This window comes from Mustela nigripes, chromosome 4, assembly GCF_022355385.1.
Source record: "Mustela nigripes isolate SB6536 chromosome 4, MUSNIG.SB6536, whole genome shotgun sequence".
NCBI lineage: Eukaryota > Metazoa > Chordata > Mammalia > Carnivora > Mustelidae > Mustela > Mustela nigripes.
In genome coordinates this window covers 189,021,427-189,041,627 of record NC_081560.1, presented here as the reverse complement: position 1 = coordinate 189,041,627, position 20,201 = coordinate 189,021,427, and the positions used below count along the sequence as shown (strand labels likewise).

The window sequence follows — 20,201 nt, the reverse complement described above, 5'->3', positions numbered from 1 at the left end:
CCGCGGGAGGACGCGGGGCCGCGACCCCGACGCCGCGGGAGGACGCGGGGCCGCGACCCCGACGCCGCGGGAGGACGCGAGGCCGCGACCCGACGCCGCGGGAGGGGCCCGCCGTGGATGAGCAGCAGCGCCGCGTCCCCGCAGCCCGAGCCGATGCCCCCTGGGGTGGGGGCACCGCGGACTCACCCGGCGTCCGGCGTCTTCCGGCCGCGCAGCCGGACCTCGTGCAGACCCCGCTCACACGCCGCGATCTCGATCCTCCCCAGCGGGCTGTCCACCGCCCCGCCGCGCACGTCGCAGGCCTCGTCCATGCCGCCGGCACCTGCGAGCAAGGGACAGCGTCACGCCGGAGCCCGCGGTCCCCTCCCCGGGCGACGCGCGCCCACTGCCGACCCGAAACCCACTCCCGGGACGGCGGCCGGGAGCCCTCGCCGAGGGTCCCCCGGACGAGGCTCGGCTCGCCGGAACAAGACGCTTCCCGGCTTCGTCCTGGCCGACACGGAGGCCGCCGGACACCCTGGAGGACGCGCACGTAAAGCCCCGGCAGCGCCAGGGCAGCTCCGAGGCGGAGGGTGACGCAGCGCGAGCGCAAAGTCAGGGCGCATGAGCGCCGGAATGCCGCCCGAGCGCCTCGGACACCTGTGCGGAGGCCGTCGGGGGCGCATGCGCGCCGGAAAGACCCCCGAAGGCTGTGGCACGCGCACAGCTGACCCTTGAGCCGCGTGCGTGTGAGCGGAGTGAGCTCACTGGGGGGCTCACTTCCACGTGTTCTCGGCCCTGCGACTTTCTGAAGGCGTCCTCTAGCTTGGATTCGTGTGAGAGCACAGGATAGTACAAATGATACATGAAACAGCTGTTACCGTTCGGCGGTTATCAGTAAGGTCAACAACATGCTTTTCATAAGGTTTTTCCGGAGTCAGCAGGTACATATGGAGCTCAGTGCCCCTAATCCCACATTATTCAGGGGCCAACTATGTATCTAACTTACGTTCAGAGAAATGTACCGACAGAAAAACCACCCTATGATGTTTCTTACCTGTTCATTTGGGTATTAATTTTAGTGAACAGAGCAAAGGCTGAAAAGAATGAACGGGCATGGCGAGAGGCCTACAAGCCTCCAACACTTGATAAAAACCACACCAAGAGGACGGACACCCAAGGGAGGGTTGGGGGGCAGGGGGGAACGACTACCTGGGCCAGTCCGTGTCCTCAGAGCTCCTCCTCTCCCCGCAACTCCTTTCCTAACCGTGCGAAAGACCCAGAGGGAGACACTCCTGCCTGGCCATGTGATCCTACATGCCCGCACTTCCCAGCGCTCCACGCTCCCCTGCAGCCACCTGCGCTGAACTGGAACAGCTGAGGCCGGCCACATGAGCCCCCCACTGCTCCTGACCTGTAGGCGGGGCTGCTCACCTTCCGCCTCCACTTCCCGTGCTGCAGGCACCTCCCACGATCTGCCCACACTGGCAACCCTGCAAGAATGCTCTCCTCCATGTGGCTTTACAAAGCGCGGCAGGGCGGGTGGGGGGGGGGGTGCCACCAGGACTTAGCTTAAGGATCTCCTTCCCCTCACCCCACCTGTACCCTCACTCATCTGCACCCCATCAGGTTCTTATCATTGCCAACCCCGGCGCAGATCCCAAGGCCTCATCAACTCTCACACATGGAAGGCCTTCTTCAGGGCTCTCAGGACACCTGGTCCTTCCCAGCCATCTCCTCCCCTTACCCTGAACAACAAATCAACGGCCAATTACACGAAGGGGCTATATCAGGGTCAGCAAACTGCAGCCCATAGGCCAGACCCAGCCTCTAGTGCTTTGTAAATCAGGTTTCACTGGGACGCAGCCCACTGGCTGTAGCCACCTTCTTGCTCCAGTGATGGAGAACGTATGGCCCCCTGGCACTTGCCCTGGGCACTTTCCCCAGGCCCTCTGCATGCCAGGTTGGCTGAGCCCCTCATGGTCCACGCTATCGGACCCTTTCTCATCAGTGCCCCCAGGCCAGCTGCCCCCCCAATAGGCAGCTCAGGTTCCCCACGCTGGGCCTGATGCCGTGGAGCCTCAGCTGCATGTCTCTTCTCTGTCGAGCCGCACCATGTGGCCCAGTGTCTGCTTCACTGCAAAACCTCAGCAGACCCCACTACCCCCACCCCAGGCCCTGTTCCCATTTCTGGCCTTCCACTCACTTCTGATGCCACATACGGACTCCCTCAGCTGTCTTCCCAGCAGCCAGGAGAGAAGTGCATTTATATCCTTTGACAATGTCAAGCAGCATTCCCTGAACCACACAGTATATACGCAGTGCCCCCAAGATTCTATCCTGAGGCCAAGGCTCCAGAGCCACCCTGTTAAACGTCCACTTTTCTGTGGGTATTGACGGAGGTCTGAAGGTTCCTCTCCACATCCCAATAAGTGGACAGGGGATTGTGATGGTCATCCAACATCACAGACACTCTGACACACCGTACTCCTTGAACACCCCAACTTCCATGGATCCCCAGTGCCTGAGGGCACCCCTCCACTTGGCCACGCACAGGCAGGAAGCAGATGGCCGCCTCCCAGCAATGGCCTGTCATTTTGCAAAAGTCACCTAAACTGAGCCTAAACGAGTCACCTAAACGAGTACGTTCATCTGTGGGATAAAGGATACCTAAACCACAGGGTCAGCATGCGGGTTAGCTGGAATGTGTATATAGACCCAGCTTCCCAGAAGGATTTGGGATTACTGTTATCCCTGTCTCATCGACATTTTAACCATATGGTCTTGACCTTTGTCACACAGAGCACTCTTCTCCCTTCCACAATAACTCACCCAATAGCACTAAAATCCTTACCATTCTTCAAAAGCAGATGGTTAACCCTTCTCCCAGCCCCCTGGGGCCCTTCGCTCATTCCTTGGAGTCAATCAACTGCTGTCCCCCAACCCCTCGCATCCGTGGACATTTCCCATCACACTGAGCCACGGGAAGATGCTGGTGCAGGGAGTCTGATACCATGAGACCGGGTTCCACCAGGACAGACGCATCATATGCATGAGGAGTTTTCTACCAAATACTTGAGCTAGATGACCAGCATTTCTACCATCCAGGCCAACGGTCTGGCACAGCACTTCCCAAAGTATGTTCCAAAAGACTACTTGGAGAAAGGTTCTATGGGGAGCGAGAAGCCTGGATGTACTGAGCCCTCCCGGCAAACATACTTGTACACTTACAGTGTGTTAAAACCTCTGAGCAGGCCTGCACAGCAACCTAGCTCTCACAAACGTGTTCACCATGAACCCACGGCTCCTGCCTAGGCCCCGCTCAAAAGCTGTTTCTCAACTGATCTGGACTCAGGCGCCCTGGCTGAGGCCTCCCACCTGGAGCCCCACCTCACGCACAGCTCCTAATGACAAGCATCAGAAAGGGGTAGCAGCTAATTTAAGCACAAAATCAATTTACTGAAAGCCTGTTCCGTTACTCACAGAACTTCTGGGAAGGTTGGAGAAACAGGCTCAGAAAACCGTAGGAACCAAGACTGGCCACAGTCCAACCACCGCCAAAGTGGATCGCCAGGAAACACCTGTGGGGCGTCCAGGGCCTGCAGACACGCAGCTGGCACTGTTGCCACTGTTGCTCCTGGAAACAGGATGTCGCAGCCCCCTTCAGCTCCCTGCTGCCTGGCCCCTGTGTCACTGGCCCCCGATTCAAGGCCTAGGACGTGGGCCCAGCACTGCTGCGCAGACGCAGACTGGCATGTGTCCCAGCCCAGGGGATGGAGCACTCGTGGTTCACTCTCCTCCCCAGGACTCTGTTTTCTCACCAGTGAGACAACAGTAATGGCACTGACGCCCCCACCCTCCTGGGGCTGCTGCGTGGGCCTAATCGCAGAGCCCCGGGAAGACAGCGAATGGGCCGCTGGGCCAGCACGCCCGTGGGGAAGGCCCTCCTTATACACAGCGCACAGCCCGCTCGCACCCCTACTGCCAGGACCGAGTGCGCAGAGGGGCTCCGAGAGAGGGGCAGGGCAGGCAGTGAAGGTGATGGAGGCCTCTCCCACCGCTACCACAGCGAGGGGCGGTTTCTGGAGAGCTCGGTCCCATGCGTTCCTCAGGGAAGAGGGCCTGGCGTGCTGCGAAGCCTCACCCCAGCGGCCAGAGTCTGACCACAGGCAGGAGGGGCTGGCTGGACTTCAGAGGCTGCTGGCCTTGAACGCCATGGGGAGGCTTCAGTGGTGGGCTCCGAACCCAGGAACGCCCATGCACCCCAGGGCCTGCATCTCTGAACCGTACAAAAGGACTCTGAAGCTGGGCCTGCCCACAGCTGTACCGACCCCAACAAGCACCCTGCGCCCAGCAACGTGATGCTGTCCCTGGTCTGCCTGGTCTAACCCCACGTGAAGGGCAGCCCAGCCTCAACATGGATTGGACCGCCACAGGCCACAAGAGGCCACAGGACACCTGTGTCTCTCACAGAGCAGGAGAAGCTCCATCCAAATCATGCCAAGAGCCAAAAGAGGGCCATCAGTCCATACTGGAGTAACTGGGGGGTTGAACTCTGCGTTCTGAGTGAGTGGCCTTTGTCCCTCATGGTCACACCCAAGCAGCCCGTCATGGGGCTGCGTGAGGTCTAAGGCAGTACGCTCCAGAGGCTCTGTTACTGGTGAACGGAACTGAAATCAAACTCCGCGTCACCTTCCCGAACATGAACGTTCGTTGAAGCACCTTCCCCGAGACGAAGGCCTGGTACCCGCAGCCCGCGTCCCGGCTGAGACCCGGCTGGGCTGTCTTTCGCTGTTGCAGCCGGTGCCCAAGCTCAGGAGCAGAAGCGGTGCTAGTCCAGGATCATCGCCGGGACCCACTGCTGGCGGCTTCGCCAAAATAACAAAGGCAACGATTTTAACGATGTTCTCTATTACGCCTGCCAGCAATGGAATTTGAGACGCCACAGAAACCCCCACACGCCTTCTTTTCCTACAGACATGCAGGACAGACGGCGCAGAGTCCTTCTGTGGGCCAAAGTATGAGGGAGCTGAGTCTGCACAGCCCGGGCTGTCAGGGGGCCGTGTCCCCTGGCCGGACGCGCCAGGCCATCTGGCAGGGCAGGTGGGGTGTGGACGGGAAGCCCCAGGCAGAAAGGCAAGTGTGTTCCCACACAGGTATGTTGCGCATCCCGGGGGGCCTGGCGGAGGGTGGAGGAGGCTTGCAGGCTGGGTGGGGTGTCGCAGGGCAGCCAGACGACGCTTCAATAGCGGCACACGCGTCGGGGAGCCCGCGCGTCCCAACACGGGCTGGTGGGAGGGTCCGCCCGGAAGGCAACAATGCCAGACACGCGAGGGGCCGGCCAGGAGCGAGGTGGCACAAAGGAGCCGTGTGAGCGCGACACCCTCGCGTGGTGACAGCCCCGCGCTCCAGAGACCAGCCCAGCGCTGGGCTCCATCCCAGGGAAGGCCCAGAGCCCGACCCTGACGTGTGAGCCAAGAAAGGAAAGCAGCTGGTGAAGACGCTCGCCGGCTGGCAGCATGACAAGGTTCGCAGGCGGCGGGTCCGGGGCCAGGCAGGCTCCCAGGGCCCCTCAGGACCAGCGGGAGGCCACGTCAGTGGGAGGGCGGCCGGCGGAGGACAGGTGAGCAGGAAACGGTTTTGGGAGAAAATGAATCCGCAGAGACCTGGCTGGTCACAAGGACGTGAGCAGCCCAACGACGTCTGCAGGACTGCGGCCGAGCCGTGCGGGGCATGGAGGGCCCCGGGGCGGGTGCAGAGGCACGGGCAGGGCCATCGGATGGGCTCTGTCTGCTCGGAGTCGCCTTCAGTGAACGTGAGCTCCTGTGCGGGCAGCAGGTGCTACAGGACAACTCTGGCTGAAGGGTAAGAAGTCCGCTGAGGTGTTAAGTGATAAAACAAGGGGCAGGCACCGTCTCCGTCCCCTTCCTCCTTCCCGGACAAGGCGGATGCGCCGCCGGCAGCTGCGGCAACCACGTGGGGACACAAAGGAGAGGCCGCGAGACCACTGCAGCCACAGCATCCTGCCACCCTCCTGCTCATGCAAGAAAAAGTCCTGCGTGTCGCAAGCTGGTGACTGGAGGAATTCCTGTTTTCCCGCAGCTGGAGCACCTTAACTGATCCACCGTTGACTCCCGGCACTTAGAATAGTGCCCAGAACACTGCAGGTGCTCAGAGAAGACCTGCGAAATGAAAGGGCTAACCACACAAATCATGCCATTGTGCTTGAAGTCGGGACTCAGGAGGAGAACTCCAGGATTAACAAGAACCACGGCTGGGGGTCTGATGGCCTGAGCAGTCAAGGAAGGCTCCCCGGAGGAGGCACTGACATGAGAGACAATAGGCATTTTGGGGGGTGGGTGGGGACAGACTATGGCAAGTCTGCCTTAGCAGGGCCTGGTGCCAGAGGGAACACATGGCATTTGGGGACCCAAAGGGGGCGGCCAGGAGGGAGAGGCCCATGTTTGAGAGGGGCCTGCTGTGACAGCTCTGGGTGCAGGAGGACCAAGTGCAGGGGCCAGGAGCGGGAGGGCAAGGCTAACCCCAAGGACCCTGAAGACACCCGGAGTAGGGAAAGGGCTCACTGCCCGCAGCACTGTAAGCCAATCCGCGCACGGCAGGCTTACGAGCACGCGGGCTCTCGGGCTGAGTAACGGACTCTGCCCTAGATAACAGTCTGCCCGGCTGCCTTCCCAGCCCGGCGAGTGGGGGGAACGTGTAAAACCCTGACCAGCGGTCCGCCCACCTCCCTTTCTGCCTCCGCAGCCGCCATGGCGCCCGTGAAAAAGCTCGTGGCGAAGGGGGGCAAAGAAAAGAAGCAAGTTCTGAAGTTTACCCTTGATTGCACCCGCCCTGTAGAAGATGGAACCGTGGATGCGGCCAATTTTGAGCAGTTTCTTCAGGAGAGAATCAAAGTGAATGGAAAAGCTGGAAATCTCGGTGGAGGGGTGGTAACCATCGAGAGGAGCAAAAGCAAGATCACTGTAACTTCCGAGGTGCCTTTTTCCAAAAGGTATTTGAAATATCTGACCAAAAAGTACCTGAAGAAGAATAACCTGCGCGACTGGCTGCGTGTGGTGGCCGACAGCAAGGAAGAGCTACGAGCTGCGCTACTTCCAGACCAACCGGGACGACGAGGACGAGGACGAGGAGGATTAGAAGTCCTGTGTCTGGGATATTTTGTATAATCTTTAAATAAAATCTAGGAATCACAAAAAAACAAAAAACAAAAAAACAAAAAACCTGACCATCTATTACTCCAAAGCAGGTTTTCATGGCGTGCAACAGGGCTTTGGTAGAAACAGGAAAGCTCAGGCCTTTCTTCCCGAAGGGGCCAGCTGCACCTGTGGGATATACATGCTGCCCCCGGTGCCTGTAGGGCTGACTCAGAGTGGGGACGGGGTGGGGAGCGCCACTGTCACCCTCCACCAAGCCTATGGACACAGCGTGGAGACCCCAGGACCTGACGGCGGCTCCCACTGCCAGTTCTTTGAGCAGTTCCCTGGGGGCCTGGTCTGGCCAGCCGTGCCCGCACGGGCAGGACACCACAGGTCGCTTTCAGGCTGCAGTATGGGCCAGACAGCAGGTTCCCCACTCTCACGAGGCCTGTGAGCCGCTGCCTGGCAGTGCCACCGGGCCCTGGGGCCGGCTCCCTGTACCCTGGTTAGAGCATCCACCTAAAGCCACAAGAGCGCTGACATTAATTGGTGGCAGAAAAAAATGGATTTTTCATGGCTATTTAGAGACCTCGGAAAAAATGAAATGAATTTCGTTTCCTCCCCCTTTCAACATGAACGGCGTTTAATGTTCTGAATTAAGCGGTTGGCGCCAGAGGCTGGGATTTCACTGAACCCAGTGCAAGAAACCCAGAGACGGAAACTGTCTTCTTTCTCCTTTTCTTGTCGTTTCCCAGGCCTGCTGTGTGGGTCTAAACGCTGACTTCCAGAACCATCTCTGCAGCCCCACACCTTCCACTTTGAACCCCTTCCAGTATGGCCCCGCTGTGCGAGGAAAATGCCAGAGAAAGCACTAGGAGAGAAAAATCGCCTGCCTTCTCACACGCTGCTTGCAAACCAAGTAGGAGACATCTGCTTTTGTGAAGCACTGGCCCAAACATTTTGCCCGTGAGTGGGCACCTGGCCTGCAGGCCGGGCCCCAGGCCTTCCCGGGGCATCCCCATCCGGGGCCTTCATGCAGGTGTGAAGTGGGAGCCCGGCTGGTGCACTGGGGAAGACCAGTGTGGGAGAGACCATGTGTGGCTACCTGGGGACACCAATAAAGCCACCATGAAATGAAACTCGTTGTGTAATCTCCCTGCTGAACAGAACATAAGAAAAAGGAGGGAAGTACCTTCTGTCCTCAGAACTCAAGATCCGCCCACCTGATGATCCGGCATGGGGAAATATTTTAATTAGAAAAAGCAGATGTGTCAAAACCCTGGAAAAGAGAAAATACTTCAAACCCATCCCCGAGAAACAAAGCTGACCGTGTGGGGCAGGAGGAGGGAATGGATGAAAAGGAGCCTGGCCAAGTGCAGACGCAGAGGGGAGAGTGCTGGAGAGAGGCCCGGTCAGCGGCTGTGACCCGCCTCTCCAGTGCCATCCTGCTGGGGGGCATCCAACAAGACAGCCAAGTTGGGGCTCCGTTCATTATGTTCTAGGACTTGCAGAAAGGGCTGCGTTAAGGGGCGCCTGGGTGGCTCAGTGGGTTAAGCCGCTGCCTTCGGCTCAGGTCATGATCTCAGGGTCCTGGGATCGAGTTCCGCATCAGACTCTCTGCTCAGCAGGGAGCCTGCTTCCCCATCTGTCTCTCTGCCTGCCTCTCTGCCTACTTGTGATCTCTCTCTGTCAAATAAATGAATAAAATCTTAAAAAAAAAAGGGGGGGGGCTGCATTAGGTTAAATGTTTTTGCCAGAGAAAATTCTGGCCCTGCCATCTGCTATGTCGAGCTCAGAGTGGATCCAAAGGTCATGCAAAAAGATACCCTGGACGTGATGCTTCGAGCAGTTTTAGTCCTAACTGTGCAAACCCAGAAGCAACCAAAAGTCCAGACACTCTGAAAAGGCTGCATACCATATGATTCCAGCTATGCGACATTCCGGAAGAGGCAGAACTGTGGAGACCGTGAGAGGGTCGGGTGCCAGGGGCTGGGGGAGGGAGTGAGGAGTAGGCAGAGCACAGAGGGTCTGTGGGGGCAGCGAAACCATTCTGCGGAATACTACTGTATTTATCCAAACCCATACAAAGTACACCACCAAGAAAGTGCTCTCACATAAACTATGGACACGTGTCCCACTCTGGGAGGGCAAGCTGACCGGGGCAGGCTGAGTAGTCTGGGGGCCAGGGGTATCTGGCAACTGTACCTTCTGCTCAGTTTTGCATAACACTGCTCGGAAAATGAAAGTTTATTGATGTAAAAATTCAGCCCAAAGCCTTGTGCTATGCTGCGGACACAGACGTGATTCTCTTTACGTATCGATAAATTTCTACGACCCCAGCTACTTGTACGTGGGAACGGAGGAGACATTCTCTACCACAATCACAAAGACAGGCTCTCCAGTGAAAAGACCGCTTGTACGGGAATCCCGTCAACCCCGTGTTCTGCTCCTGCTGTGAGCTTACACACACACTTCCAGGACGTGGGGCCCGGCGGGAACCCGTGGAGTGGCCTTTCTTCTTCCTCTCACTGGCCCTGCCCGGCAGAGCGGCTTCCTGATGAACGCTGCTCTGGTCGTAAAGAAGACTGGAAGCACCAGAGCCCTGGGGAGCGGGGGCCGGGCTGCAGAAGGGGCGTCCACAGCCCCGCACCCACATGTGTGGCTTCCTGGGGGGCTCAGTCTGCTCAGGAAGGCACTCGGGGCGGCCTGTTCTAAGACACACGGGAAGAGGCCTACACACCAGAGCAGAGACACAGAGGGGCTCTACGGGAACATGTTCACTGGCCTTCACAGCAACCATTTCTAAATGAAAACAGGCACTGTCTACATTTTACTTATTTAGAGAGGGAGAGAGTGCGGGGGGGCCCAGAGGCACGGGGGAGAGAAGGAATCCCGAGCAGACGCCACGCCCACGGTGGAACCCCGCAGGAGGCTCCATCTCACGATGCTGAGATCACGTCCAGAACCAAAATCAAGAGTCGGAGCTCAACCCACTGAGCCACCCAGGCACACCCAGTAGTTGAAAATTACACTTAGAACTTGGTTTTTGTTTCCAAATCCCTCATTTTTGTTCCTATTATCAAACTAAATACCAGTGATGCAGGAAGGCAACTACTTTTCCACTCTGAAGCTCAAAAAGGGTTTGAATCTGCATTCAAATAGGAATTAGGAAACACAAACAGCTGTGTGTGTGTGTGTGTGTGTGTGTGTAAGAAACAGGTCACACACAGACTAGGGCACAAAGCTTACTTGTGTACAGCTTAACAAAGTGCTCTGGAAACCTTCCAGAACTTCTGGCACTCCTGAAAGATATTTCCGAGTGACAACCCCTACCACCACCCGGGGCTGGGCCCAAACCCACGCGGGAAGGCAGAGCCACAGGAAGGCCCAGGAAGGTCTTTCGGGAAGCTTATTAGTAACCATCAGATCTTTCTCTAAAGTGCTTCATAAAAAGCTTCCCGGCTAAGCCTGCCACTGCACACGAGACGTAAGTCCACAGACTCTCCATGGCGGGGGCGTCCGGCCTCTGAGCCTGCACCCCGGGGGACACGGTGCTGGGTCGGCACAGACGAAAGCACAGCCTCGACTCTGTACGTGGTACATGGTCCTAGCTAATTAGTTTTGTGGAGGAAAACAGTTTCACACCAATGCAAGGATAAAACGGGAAAGTCACAATTTTGCTAAAGTAAAGAGGAGACTTCAAATACGTTTCTACTTGCTGGGCTCAAAGGCCCTCAGGAGCCAAGACTTGCTGCTCAAGACTGTGCCCCCTCCCTGCCTCTACCCTGCCCCTGCTGTGCCCATGCCTGTACTCCCAGCCCCCATCTGTGTGCCTGCTCCCTGCCCTGCCCCTGCCCTGCTCCGTGCCCATGCCCCCTGCCTGTGCCCCCTGCCCCTGCCCTGAGCCGGGCTGCGGGGGAAACTGGGAGAAGCCGGGCTCCAAGGCTCTGTTCAGGTCCCTGTGCCTTACTCTCTTTTCGGCAATTTAGTAAAATATTGTTTGACTAGGTAGTGAAGGGAAAAACACTTTTCATTTTATTTTTTGAAAAACCACTTTTTTTTTTAAAGATTTTTTATGTATTTATTTGACAGAGAGAGATCACAAGTAGATGGAGAGGTAGGCAGAGAGAGAGAGGGAAGCAGGCTCCCTGCTGAGCAGAGAGCCCGATGCGGGGCTCGATCCCAGGACCCTGAGATCATGACCTGAGCCGAAGGCAGCGGCTTAACCCACTGAGCCACCCAGATGCCCCGAAAAACCACTTTTTAACAACAAGTGTGTCACTCTGCCGGCCAAAACACCAGACCCACAGGTAAGAGGAAACTGGTTTACAAAACTGAATGAAGCCCAGAGCTCCAGTACAAGGAGCCTGCAACTGAGAGGGCAAATTTAAAAATCTGCATTAACAGACTCTTGAGCAGGATTTGGAAAAGCATCAAGAATCCTGAACTCGGCAGCACACCCCCCTCCAACAGTCAAAGTGGAGAGGGGGGCCTGACCAGGGCACGTGGCAGCCAGCATCCAGTGGGGACCTGCAGAGCCAGCTGGACCCACAGCCAGCCCTGGGCCGGGGATCCCCGCACATCACAGGGTCACTTCGTCCCCTGCCGCCATCCTGCCAGCAGGCTCCAGGAGCCGATGCCCCAGGCCATGGGAGCAGGAGCCGGTCCGAATGCTGCACCATGGAAGGCACCAGGGCCTGGAGGAGCTGGGGGCCCAGGAGGCCCGCAGAGGGCAGTCAGGGAGGGAAGCGGCTTGCCTGAGGTAGGGCACGCCTGTGCTGGAGCCCACGGGGCGGTGGGCAGCACCAGTCCCGCTCTGCCTTCCCATGTGTCGCAGGTGGTGAGGCTCAGGGGTCCAGGGCACGTCCCCCTCACCGGTGCCTTCCTCGCCGGCCCACACGCTGGCACGGAGGCCTGGCCACAGGACATACGTCAACCACTCCCAGGGCACCAGCGGCCCGAAATCTGGGACAGTCTGTCAGAGGGGAGAAGACCCAGCATAGCACCCGGACCCTCGCCGCGGGAACCCTGGCTTCTGAGCAGCACGTCGGGCACGGACTCGGCCCCAGAGTCACAGCTGGGGTCCTGCCAAGCAGGAAACACCACAGAAGCTCCTCGTGTGAGTTTCAAAGTTGCAGGTCCCTGAAGATGGAGCAGCGCTCCGCGACTCTTCATATAGAACAGATGAGAGCACACGAATGCTACCGAAACCTGCGACATTGCCGGGGGACGGGCGCCCCGTGTCCGCGCGGGCTGGCGAGCCGGGCGCACCTGCCGTAGGAGCCTGACCGCTTCCATCGGTCTGGACACACGGCCCTTCGGTCGTGACCAACAACAATCCACTGAGAATTATTTACTAAGACAAATGATGAAAAATGCCGCGCTTCACTCATTTCAATCCCCGCCCCCCGCCAGAACTGCCCATTAGCCTCAGTGACGCGGGTGAGTGTCTCGCAGCCGGACAGAGAGCTCCCCTGGCCGTGTGGTCTGACGGGGTCTGACGGGGTGCTGCTTGGCCCCCAGGGCCACTCCTGGGCGTCTGGCAAGGCCCCCGCGTGCTCATGCACCTCATCCTGCTAATGGCACGTGCTCGCCACCGGGGAACGTTCTAGCACTTCAGGCACCAACCAGTCCTGCGTGCCAAGGTCACGAAGGAGGAAGGACGGAGGCAGGCAGGCGCCCACAATGAAATGTCAGTGCTTAAAACCGTTATGACTTGGGAGCCTTCAGCTTAAATATGTCATGGCAGAAAATAACCCCGTTCTTCATCGGCCTCTCCAGATGGGCAAAGTTTAACTGACTCCTGAGAGCATGAGCAGCACATGAGAACACGCAGGCAAGTCCGAGCGCAGGACAGGACAGGCTGCTACCCGGGTTCGGGGCAGAGCTCGGGAGAACGCAGCACTCCTGGACTAGCCGGGCCCGGCAGTGACGGGAAAACATCTCCGATCTCCTGACACGAGGGGTGACTCAAGCTCATCCTCTCCCAAATGTGGGAAAACAAACAAACCACAAACTCATCCTGTCCCAGCAACTGCCCCCGCGCATGCCTGCACTCAACCTATGAGAAGAGGTTCAACATTCGCAAACCAATCAATGTGATAAGACAAATCAATAAGAGAAGAGAGAAGAACCACATGGTCCTCTCAATTGATGCAGAAAAAGCATTTGAAAAGATACAGTATCCGTTCCTGACTAAAACGCATCAAAGTATAGGGATAGAGGGAGCATTCCTGAACCTCATCAAATCTATCTATGAAAGACCCACAGCAAATATCATCCTCCATGGGAAAAAGCTCACAGCCTTCCCGTTGAGATCAGGAACACGACAAGGATGCCCACTCTCACCACTCTTGTTCAACATAGTATTAGAAGTCCTAGCAACAGCAATCAGACAACAAAGAGAAACAAAACATATCCAAACTGGCAATGAAGAAGTCCAACTCCCTCTCTTCGCAGATGACATGATTCTTTATATGGAAAACCCAAAAGACTCCACCCCCAAACTACTAGAACTCATACAGCAATTCAGCAACGTGGCAGGATACAAAGTCAATGTACAGAAATCAGTGACTTTCTTATACACTAACAATGAAAATACAGAAAGGGAAAGTAGAGAATCGATTCCATTTACTACAGCACCAAGAGCCATAAGATACCTGGGAATAAACCTAACCAAAGAGGTAAAGGATCTGTACTCGAGGAACTACAGAACACTCATGAAAGAAATTGAAGAAGACACAAAAAGTCATGAACAGTTAGTAACGTTTCCCACCTGTGCACAGAGAGAACTTGCGTGTTAAAAACATGTGCTTTTTGTGTCAGCGCTAACAATTAGCTCACACCGCGATTCACTGTCGTGCTGTCTCCGGGTTCAGGACCCAATTCCTTATCTGCACTGATTCCTACTGTACCGTGAGTACCGCTAGATGGAGACCCCAACACGGGATGCACGGAGATCCTCAAACCCAGCTCCAGCAAACAGCCAGCGGGGTCATGCCGACATCTGGGATGCGAATCCAGTGTCATTTTTGTGGAAGCCCACAGCAGTGTCCTGCCGCCTGAAGCGGAGAGGCTGCCAGTGCCCACTGCTTCTCCCTCTGCCCACCCCCCTCCCAATCTCGGTGAGGCCCTAACACCTCTGAGTGGCATTTCCCTGGATGCGTTCTGCAAAATCAGCAAGTATGCTGTGCTGAGATCTGAGGGGGAACAGCAGGGAGACCCGGGGGTGAGCGGGGCACCCGGGGGGGCGCACGGGACACCGGGGGGTGAGCAGGGGCACCTGAGCACCTGAGGCCCACCCGCAGCTGGCAGGGTAGAGGGCAAGCCGGACTCGCCACGGAGGCCTCTGTGGAGCCAATGGTCCCAGAAGGGTTTCTACATTTTTATGTGATTGAAAAAAGTCCAAAGAAAAATATTTCATGACACGTAAAGATACAAAATTCAAACTGCAGAGCCCGTGAGTACGTTTTCACTGGAAGGTGACCAGCCTCGTTCTGGACTGAGTCTGGCAACTTCTATGAGGAGCGGTGAGGAGACTGTGCAGCCCCCAAGGCCGGGGGGACTTCCCAGCGGCCCGTTTCAGGGGTCTGTGGCGCTCCGAGGGGAAGGCGCGTGTCCGTGCTCACCTGAGGCTTCTCCGTCTCCCTCGATCCAGTCCTTCCCCCACCCACCGGGGAACACATCCCACTCTGACCCCCACACACTTACCCCTGGTCAGTGCCACCACAACGTTTTCTGGAATTTTCTTACTTACTTAGAAAGGCCTGTCAACAGTCCACGCCCAAGTGCTAAACCTGGGCCCCACGGAGGACCACAGAATTAAGTCCTCTTTATCCCCAATAAAGAAGCGGTTTCGCAATGTTTCTGTGGCGAAGGATGATTTATGACTCAGTGTCCCTGACGGAAGAGCTTCTGTTCCAGACACGCTCTGGCGGCGAGGCACGCGGCTCGGAGCGGAACGGACGCCATCCCCACAGCAAGGCCACGCTGCAGCCGGGATGCGAGCTGCCTCTGAGCGATTAACCCAAGGCAGGAAGTTTTATGTCCTAAATTGGTTACATTATGCCCGAAACCTATCAGTGGCCTGAGAGCTTAAACATATAATTCTATACCTTTTACTCTTTAAACAATAATTCAGTCTAATCCTGCAGCTGAAGCCAAGATTTCCAGACCAAAAGTGCACTTTCCATTTGATTAAATACTAATAAATGCAGGAATAAAATACCAGTCTTTTATCTTACAGTAAATTCTTCAAAAACCATATACTCTAAGAATTAATCATGACTCTAGAGAAGGAGACAGGTTCTCCCCCTCAAAGACAGCTTAGTAGTCTCAAAGTCTTAATGACAACAGCTCACGCATAATTTCTTACAGTCCGGGGCTTAACAGAAATGACATCACAGTCCAGGTTCGGGGACTCTCTGAGTGACTGTCGGCACGGCCGTGGTGGAGCGCGTGGGCAGGCAGTGAGGCTGAGGAGAGGCGGGCCGGGTCTGGCCACAGAAGAGACCTCACACGGAGCTATGACCCTCCCCAAAGCACCAAGCAAACAGAATACAAACTGGAAAATACCACCTTTTGCCTTCATCTCAAATGGTATTTTCACATATTTCATCCACTAACAAGGAAACGAAGTAAAATGCCACCTCAAGAACATGGTAACACTCCCCGAGTAGGAGCTGTGATTTGTTCTCTGTTAGTCTCGAGCCAAGGCATGTTCAAGCCTCTGAGATGTGACTCCTGCACCAAGGGCCACGTGAGTGACCACAAGTCCTGGGACTCTGGTGAAGAGTCTGATAATTGCCCTGGCCTTGGCCAGGAGAACGGAGGCGGCGCCCCCTCCAACGGGAGACTCGAGACGGTGAGCCCCAGAGAGGCCAGCCACCTCCACACAAAGGGGGCTGTGCGTGCTGGAATCAGGGGCTATCTGCTTCGGCCTCCCCTGGATGCGGGCCCAGCCTCCCTGTAGGCGATGAAGAAGCTGGCCGTGCTAGTAGAAGGCCGGAGGGACGTTCTGCGGGAAGCCCATGGGGAGAGGGGCAATGGTGGGACAGAGTCTGGAACTGCAGAGGAAAGCCAAGTTGGTGTTCGAGCGACCTTGAGCAGATGGGGACCTCTGTGGGCCCACGTCCTCCTCTGTAACCGGGGCCCTGCATGGCTGAGACGGCAGAACTGCCTGTCCCAGGCTGTCCAAACATCAGGGAACATTATCCGTGGTACTTTGAGAAAATCAATCCCGTCGGCTGGCCTGGGAGGCAGACACACTCATGTGCGCGCCCACACCTGCCGCTCCGGTCTCTCGCATGAATTTCCAGTCCACATGGTGATCGGGCACTCAGCAGCCAAAAGGTAAAAGGAGGTGGAGAAAGTTGTGGAAGCAGGCCAGGTGTCAGCACTGCGGCAGGGCAGAGGGGCCACAGGGCCGCAGGCAGGCCCATGGGAGGTGGACACTGAGCAGGCAAGTGAGCAAATTTATGACACCCCGAGAGCCCTTTCGGAGACTGGGTGTCTGGCTTTCCAGGGTCCCAGATCGGCATTTCCTTAAAACGATGCCCTTTCCCCCATTACTGGAGCAAAGTGGCACCAGGGACATCAGAAGGAGATGCTCAAGAGTCCACTCAGAAACAGCCTCTTGCTGTCTGGGAGCCCAGGGATAAGGGACGCTGGGAAACAGCCCCGGTTTGGACCCAGGTAAGAAGCCATTGAGACACACTGGTGGCTCCGAGCCACCATGAGCTCCCATGAGACCCATGAGCTCCGAGCACAGCCACACTCCCCAAGCACAGAGCACAAGCAAGCCTCCGGCCTTGTGACTGGTCACATGACTGGTGACCAGACACAAGTCTGCCTTCCCCGAAGTTCTGCTGCCACCCCACATGGGGCACAACTGTGTCACTTTCTAGACCCGATGTTCTACCACGTTGGTATTTACATTGTGATGCTCTGTAAATTCCGGAAGGTCTCCACGGCCACTGACGGCGTATATCATTTTTGCTCTGGATGTATGTGATGTTAGTGACCCATCAAGATAATTGTAAAAATCTGGCTGAGTTTCCAAAAAGGCAGAAAATAAGTAAGTGCCACAGAAGTCACTGCTTCACCTCATTACAAGCAAGACATATGGGACCTGAAGTCATAAAACATTACTTAAGGGGATGGCGGTTGTTTTCCCAAGCTGCTTTGTATCGATTAAAGCTTTTTATTAAAATTAATCCAATAAAGTTTTAAGTAGTGGATTTCCATTTTAGAGGCATTCTTGACCACATCTGGAAAGAGAGCGCAGTCTGTCGGGTGACATCACGGCTGCTCCCGCAGAGACTCAGCCCGGGGCAGCTGGGGCTCACCTACGGATCACACCGCTAACCACATCCGGCTCCCGAGCGCCACCGCAGCCGGCAAGGAAGGAGGCACCTGCCCCCTTTGCAGGTTCCCCCTCGCAGGAAGGACCCCAGGAGGACCCTAGCACGCCCACCGCCCCTACTCACTCCCAACCCCACTCAGCAAGCCTCATCCCGCCGCGGCGACCTTGGCCTGTGGGATTCCCCATTACAGCACTTCAGCAGAACGCGCTCCCTCGGGCCCCACGTTTCCAACAGCAAAACCAGACATCAGTTGTGATGAGACAGACGCTCACCCTCTGCAGGGCAGTGGAGCCTGGGCCATGGGCCAGGACGTCCCACGCTGGGGTGGAAGCAGCAGGGCTGGGAAAGAGGAGCGAGTGACCCGGTGAAGAAATGAGAGCGAGACTGGACGGGGCGGCCGGGAGCAGACGGTGCCCCAGTCCCGCCCAACGTGCAGCCGCCCTGCCCACTCACCGGCTCGTACTTGGGGGTAAGAAGAGGCCCTTCAAGGAACATCTGCTCTGCTTTCTTCACTTATGATGCGTTTCTTAGCAGTAGGCATTCAACCGCATATTTGGGGAGAACATGTTCTTTTAGCGGTTCTGGTCAATGCAGGCATAGCCCTTTTCGCCGTCTCGTAAGTACGCCTGCTCTGACCATCCATAGACCCATTCTTACGTTGGATTTTGTACCCACTGATGTCAAACCCCTTACAAAATAGTTGAGGACGTCAAGGTCTCCACCTCTGGCCCACACGCCAGCTGTCTCTGAAGATACCTCATACTGAGCCAGATGCCCCGGATGTATACGGAACATTCCATCTAGGAGGCTGTCATTACTACGAAAGCACCCATTGTCCCTTTAACTGGCCATCTTAGGACTGCCCTGACGCGTCGCTAAAACGTCCTGGGACAGGCTTCCCTCCCTGCCCAGGCAAGCTGCAGGGCTTACCCAGTGGAGCGCTGTCTCTCGGAGCGGCTCTGGATGGGAAGCCCCTGCCTGGAATGGACGTGGGCCCAGTAACAATGTCACAGACACAGAATCAGGTCCCTGATTTTGTCTGCTCTGCGGAGTACGGGTCCTACTGTGTTGCAGCCCTGTCCCTGGGCTCGACTGAGCTTCCAGAGTGCCCCCCACACTGGCCTAACCCTCTGCCCCAGGCTTCAGCAACATGCGCCATGCGGTCGCCCTGCATATGTGTCCTCTCAGAAAAGACGGCAGGCCCATCACACCCATAGGTGGCCACGCTGGTAGGCAGTTAGCACATGTCTCTGACTTTCCTGAATGCTCTGGCCCAAGCTGTTCCCCTCCCCATCCCCTGATGCTAGCAGGAGCGGAGCAGTAGAGAAGGGGCTGATCCAAGCTTGTCTCTTGCAGGCCGTGCCAGTCTGCAGGGGACAGGTCAGAGTCAGACGCCACCACCCAGTGTGCCAGACCCATCCCCAGCTGCTGGCCAAGGGTCAGGGTGGCCCTGGGTCCCGGGCGGGCTCACTGTCTAACAAAGTGGGGGGAAAGCCATCACATCAAGCCAGGAGGAACTGGAACAGTTTAAATGAAAATTGAATGTATAATACAGAAAAGTTATTTTTGCTAAGTTATTTGGTTTGAGGCATCTGTGACACACATGCAGAAAAGGTACACCTAAAACCCACACTTACACACAGAAGCTTGAATCAATAAAAACAGAGACTAACTGGTAACCAATTTATCTACAAATGACACAGAGCCTAAGCATCGTGCACAGACTTTTCCTTGGAAATAGGCATTATTACAAAGTCATATGTAAGCCAGTCCCAATCTTTGTTCAAATAATTGATTGATGTAATCATATCTCCCTCATATGTTCCCACTACCATGAGGAACACTTCTACAGTGTATTTCAAAAACTAGCAAAAATGTAAAATTATAAAATTTAACTGGTACATTTTATCTCAATTACAACAGAGCGAGTTCTTCAAACAATATTCACAGATGAAAATCTTACGGATCTGCAATGTCAATTTCAAAGGTACCTTGAATTAGAAGGAGAATTCAGACTGTCACAGAATGAAAAGCTTTGATAATTAACTACTTCTTTAAACTCTAAGACCTAGCCTATTAGCAAGCAAACTAACATTAAATATCTTTTCTTTCATGTTTTTTTCAACAAAAGGATACTGCCATTTTCTCCATTTCTACAAGATTCTCCGTGGGGTTTGAAACGTACCGTTGGGAACGAGTCACTGGGGGTAGGGGGGGTCGAGCAGCACCTGTCCAGAGGGCAGCGAACACGCAAACTTGGGGAAGTCACAACACGTGTCCTGATGAAACCCTAGATGGTCCCTGCCCTGGTCTCACCATCCTGCCCAGGGATAGTCCCTCAGGTGCTGGTCTGAAGACTCAGCAGGAGCCAAGCTGAACTGATGACCAGGTGCCTTAGATACAACATCCCAGATGATCCTTCTGTTTAAAAATGATCAAATACACCTCTTTTTATTGTGCTAAAATTAAGATAGTGTTGTTCGCGTTAAGCATTTGTCAATGTACTATTCTGCGTCACCACATACATTCAAAATGCACCTCTGCCCAAAACATTCTTATCATGCCCAGCAGAAACGGTACCCCACCGCACACCAGCTCCCCCGACAGAAACGGTACCCCACCGCACACCAGCTCCCCCGACGGACACGGTACCCCACCGCACACCAGCTCCCCCGACGGACACGGTACCCCACCGCACACC

The 20,201-nt window shown here is 55.9% G+C and overlaps 1 protein-coding gene and 1 pseudogene across 1 annotated transcript in view; one reads left to right on the top strand and one right to left on the bottom strand.

The window, feature by feature from the left end:
• MGMT (O-6-methylguanine-DNA methyltransferase) overlaps window positions 1-20,201 on the bottom strand; it is a 277,476-nt gene that overhangs the window by 214,453 nt on the left and 42,822 nt on the right. Inside the window, exon 2 of the mRNA XM_059395961.1 lies at window positions 187-322. Coding sequence (XP_059251944.1) covers window positions 187-311 — 125 coding nt within the window. The 5' untranslated portion in view covers window positions 312-322. The remainder of the gene's footprint in view (window positions 1-186; window positions 323-20,201) is intronic.
• LOC132015457 (large ribosomal subunit protein eL22-like) lies at window positions 6,721-7,137 on the top strand (annotated as a pseudogene).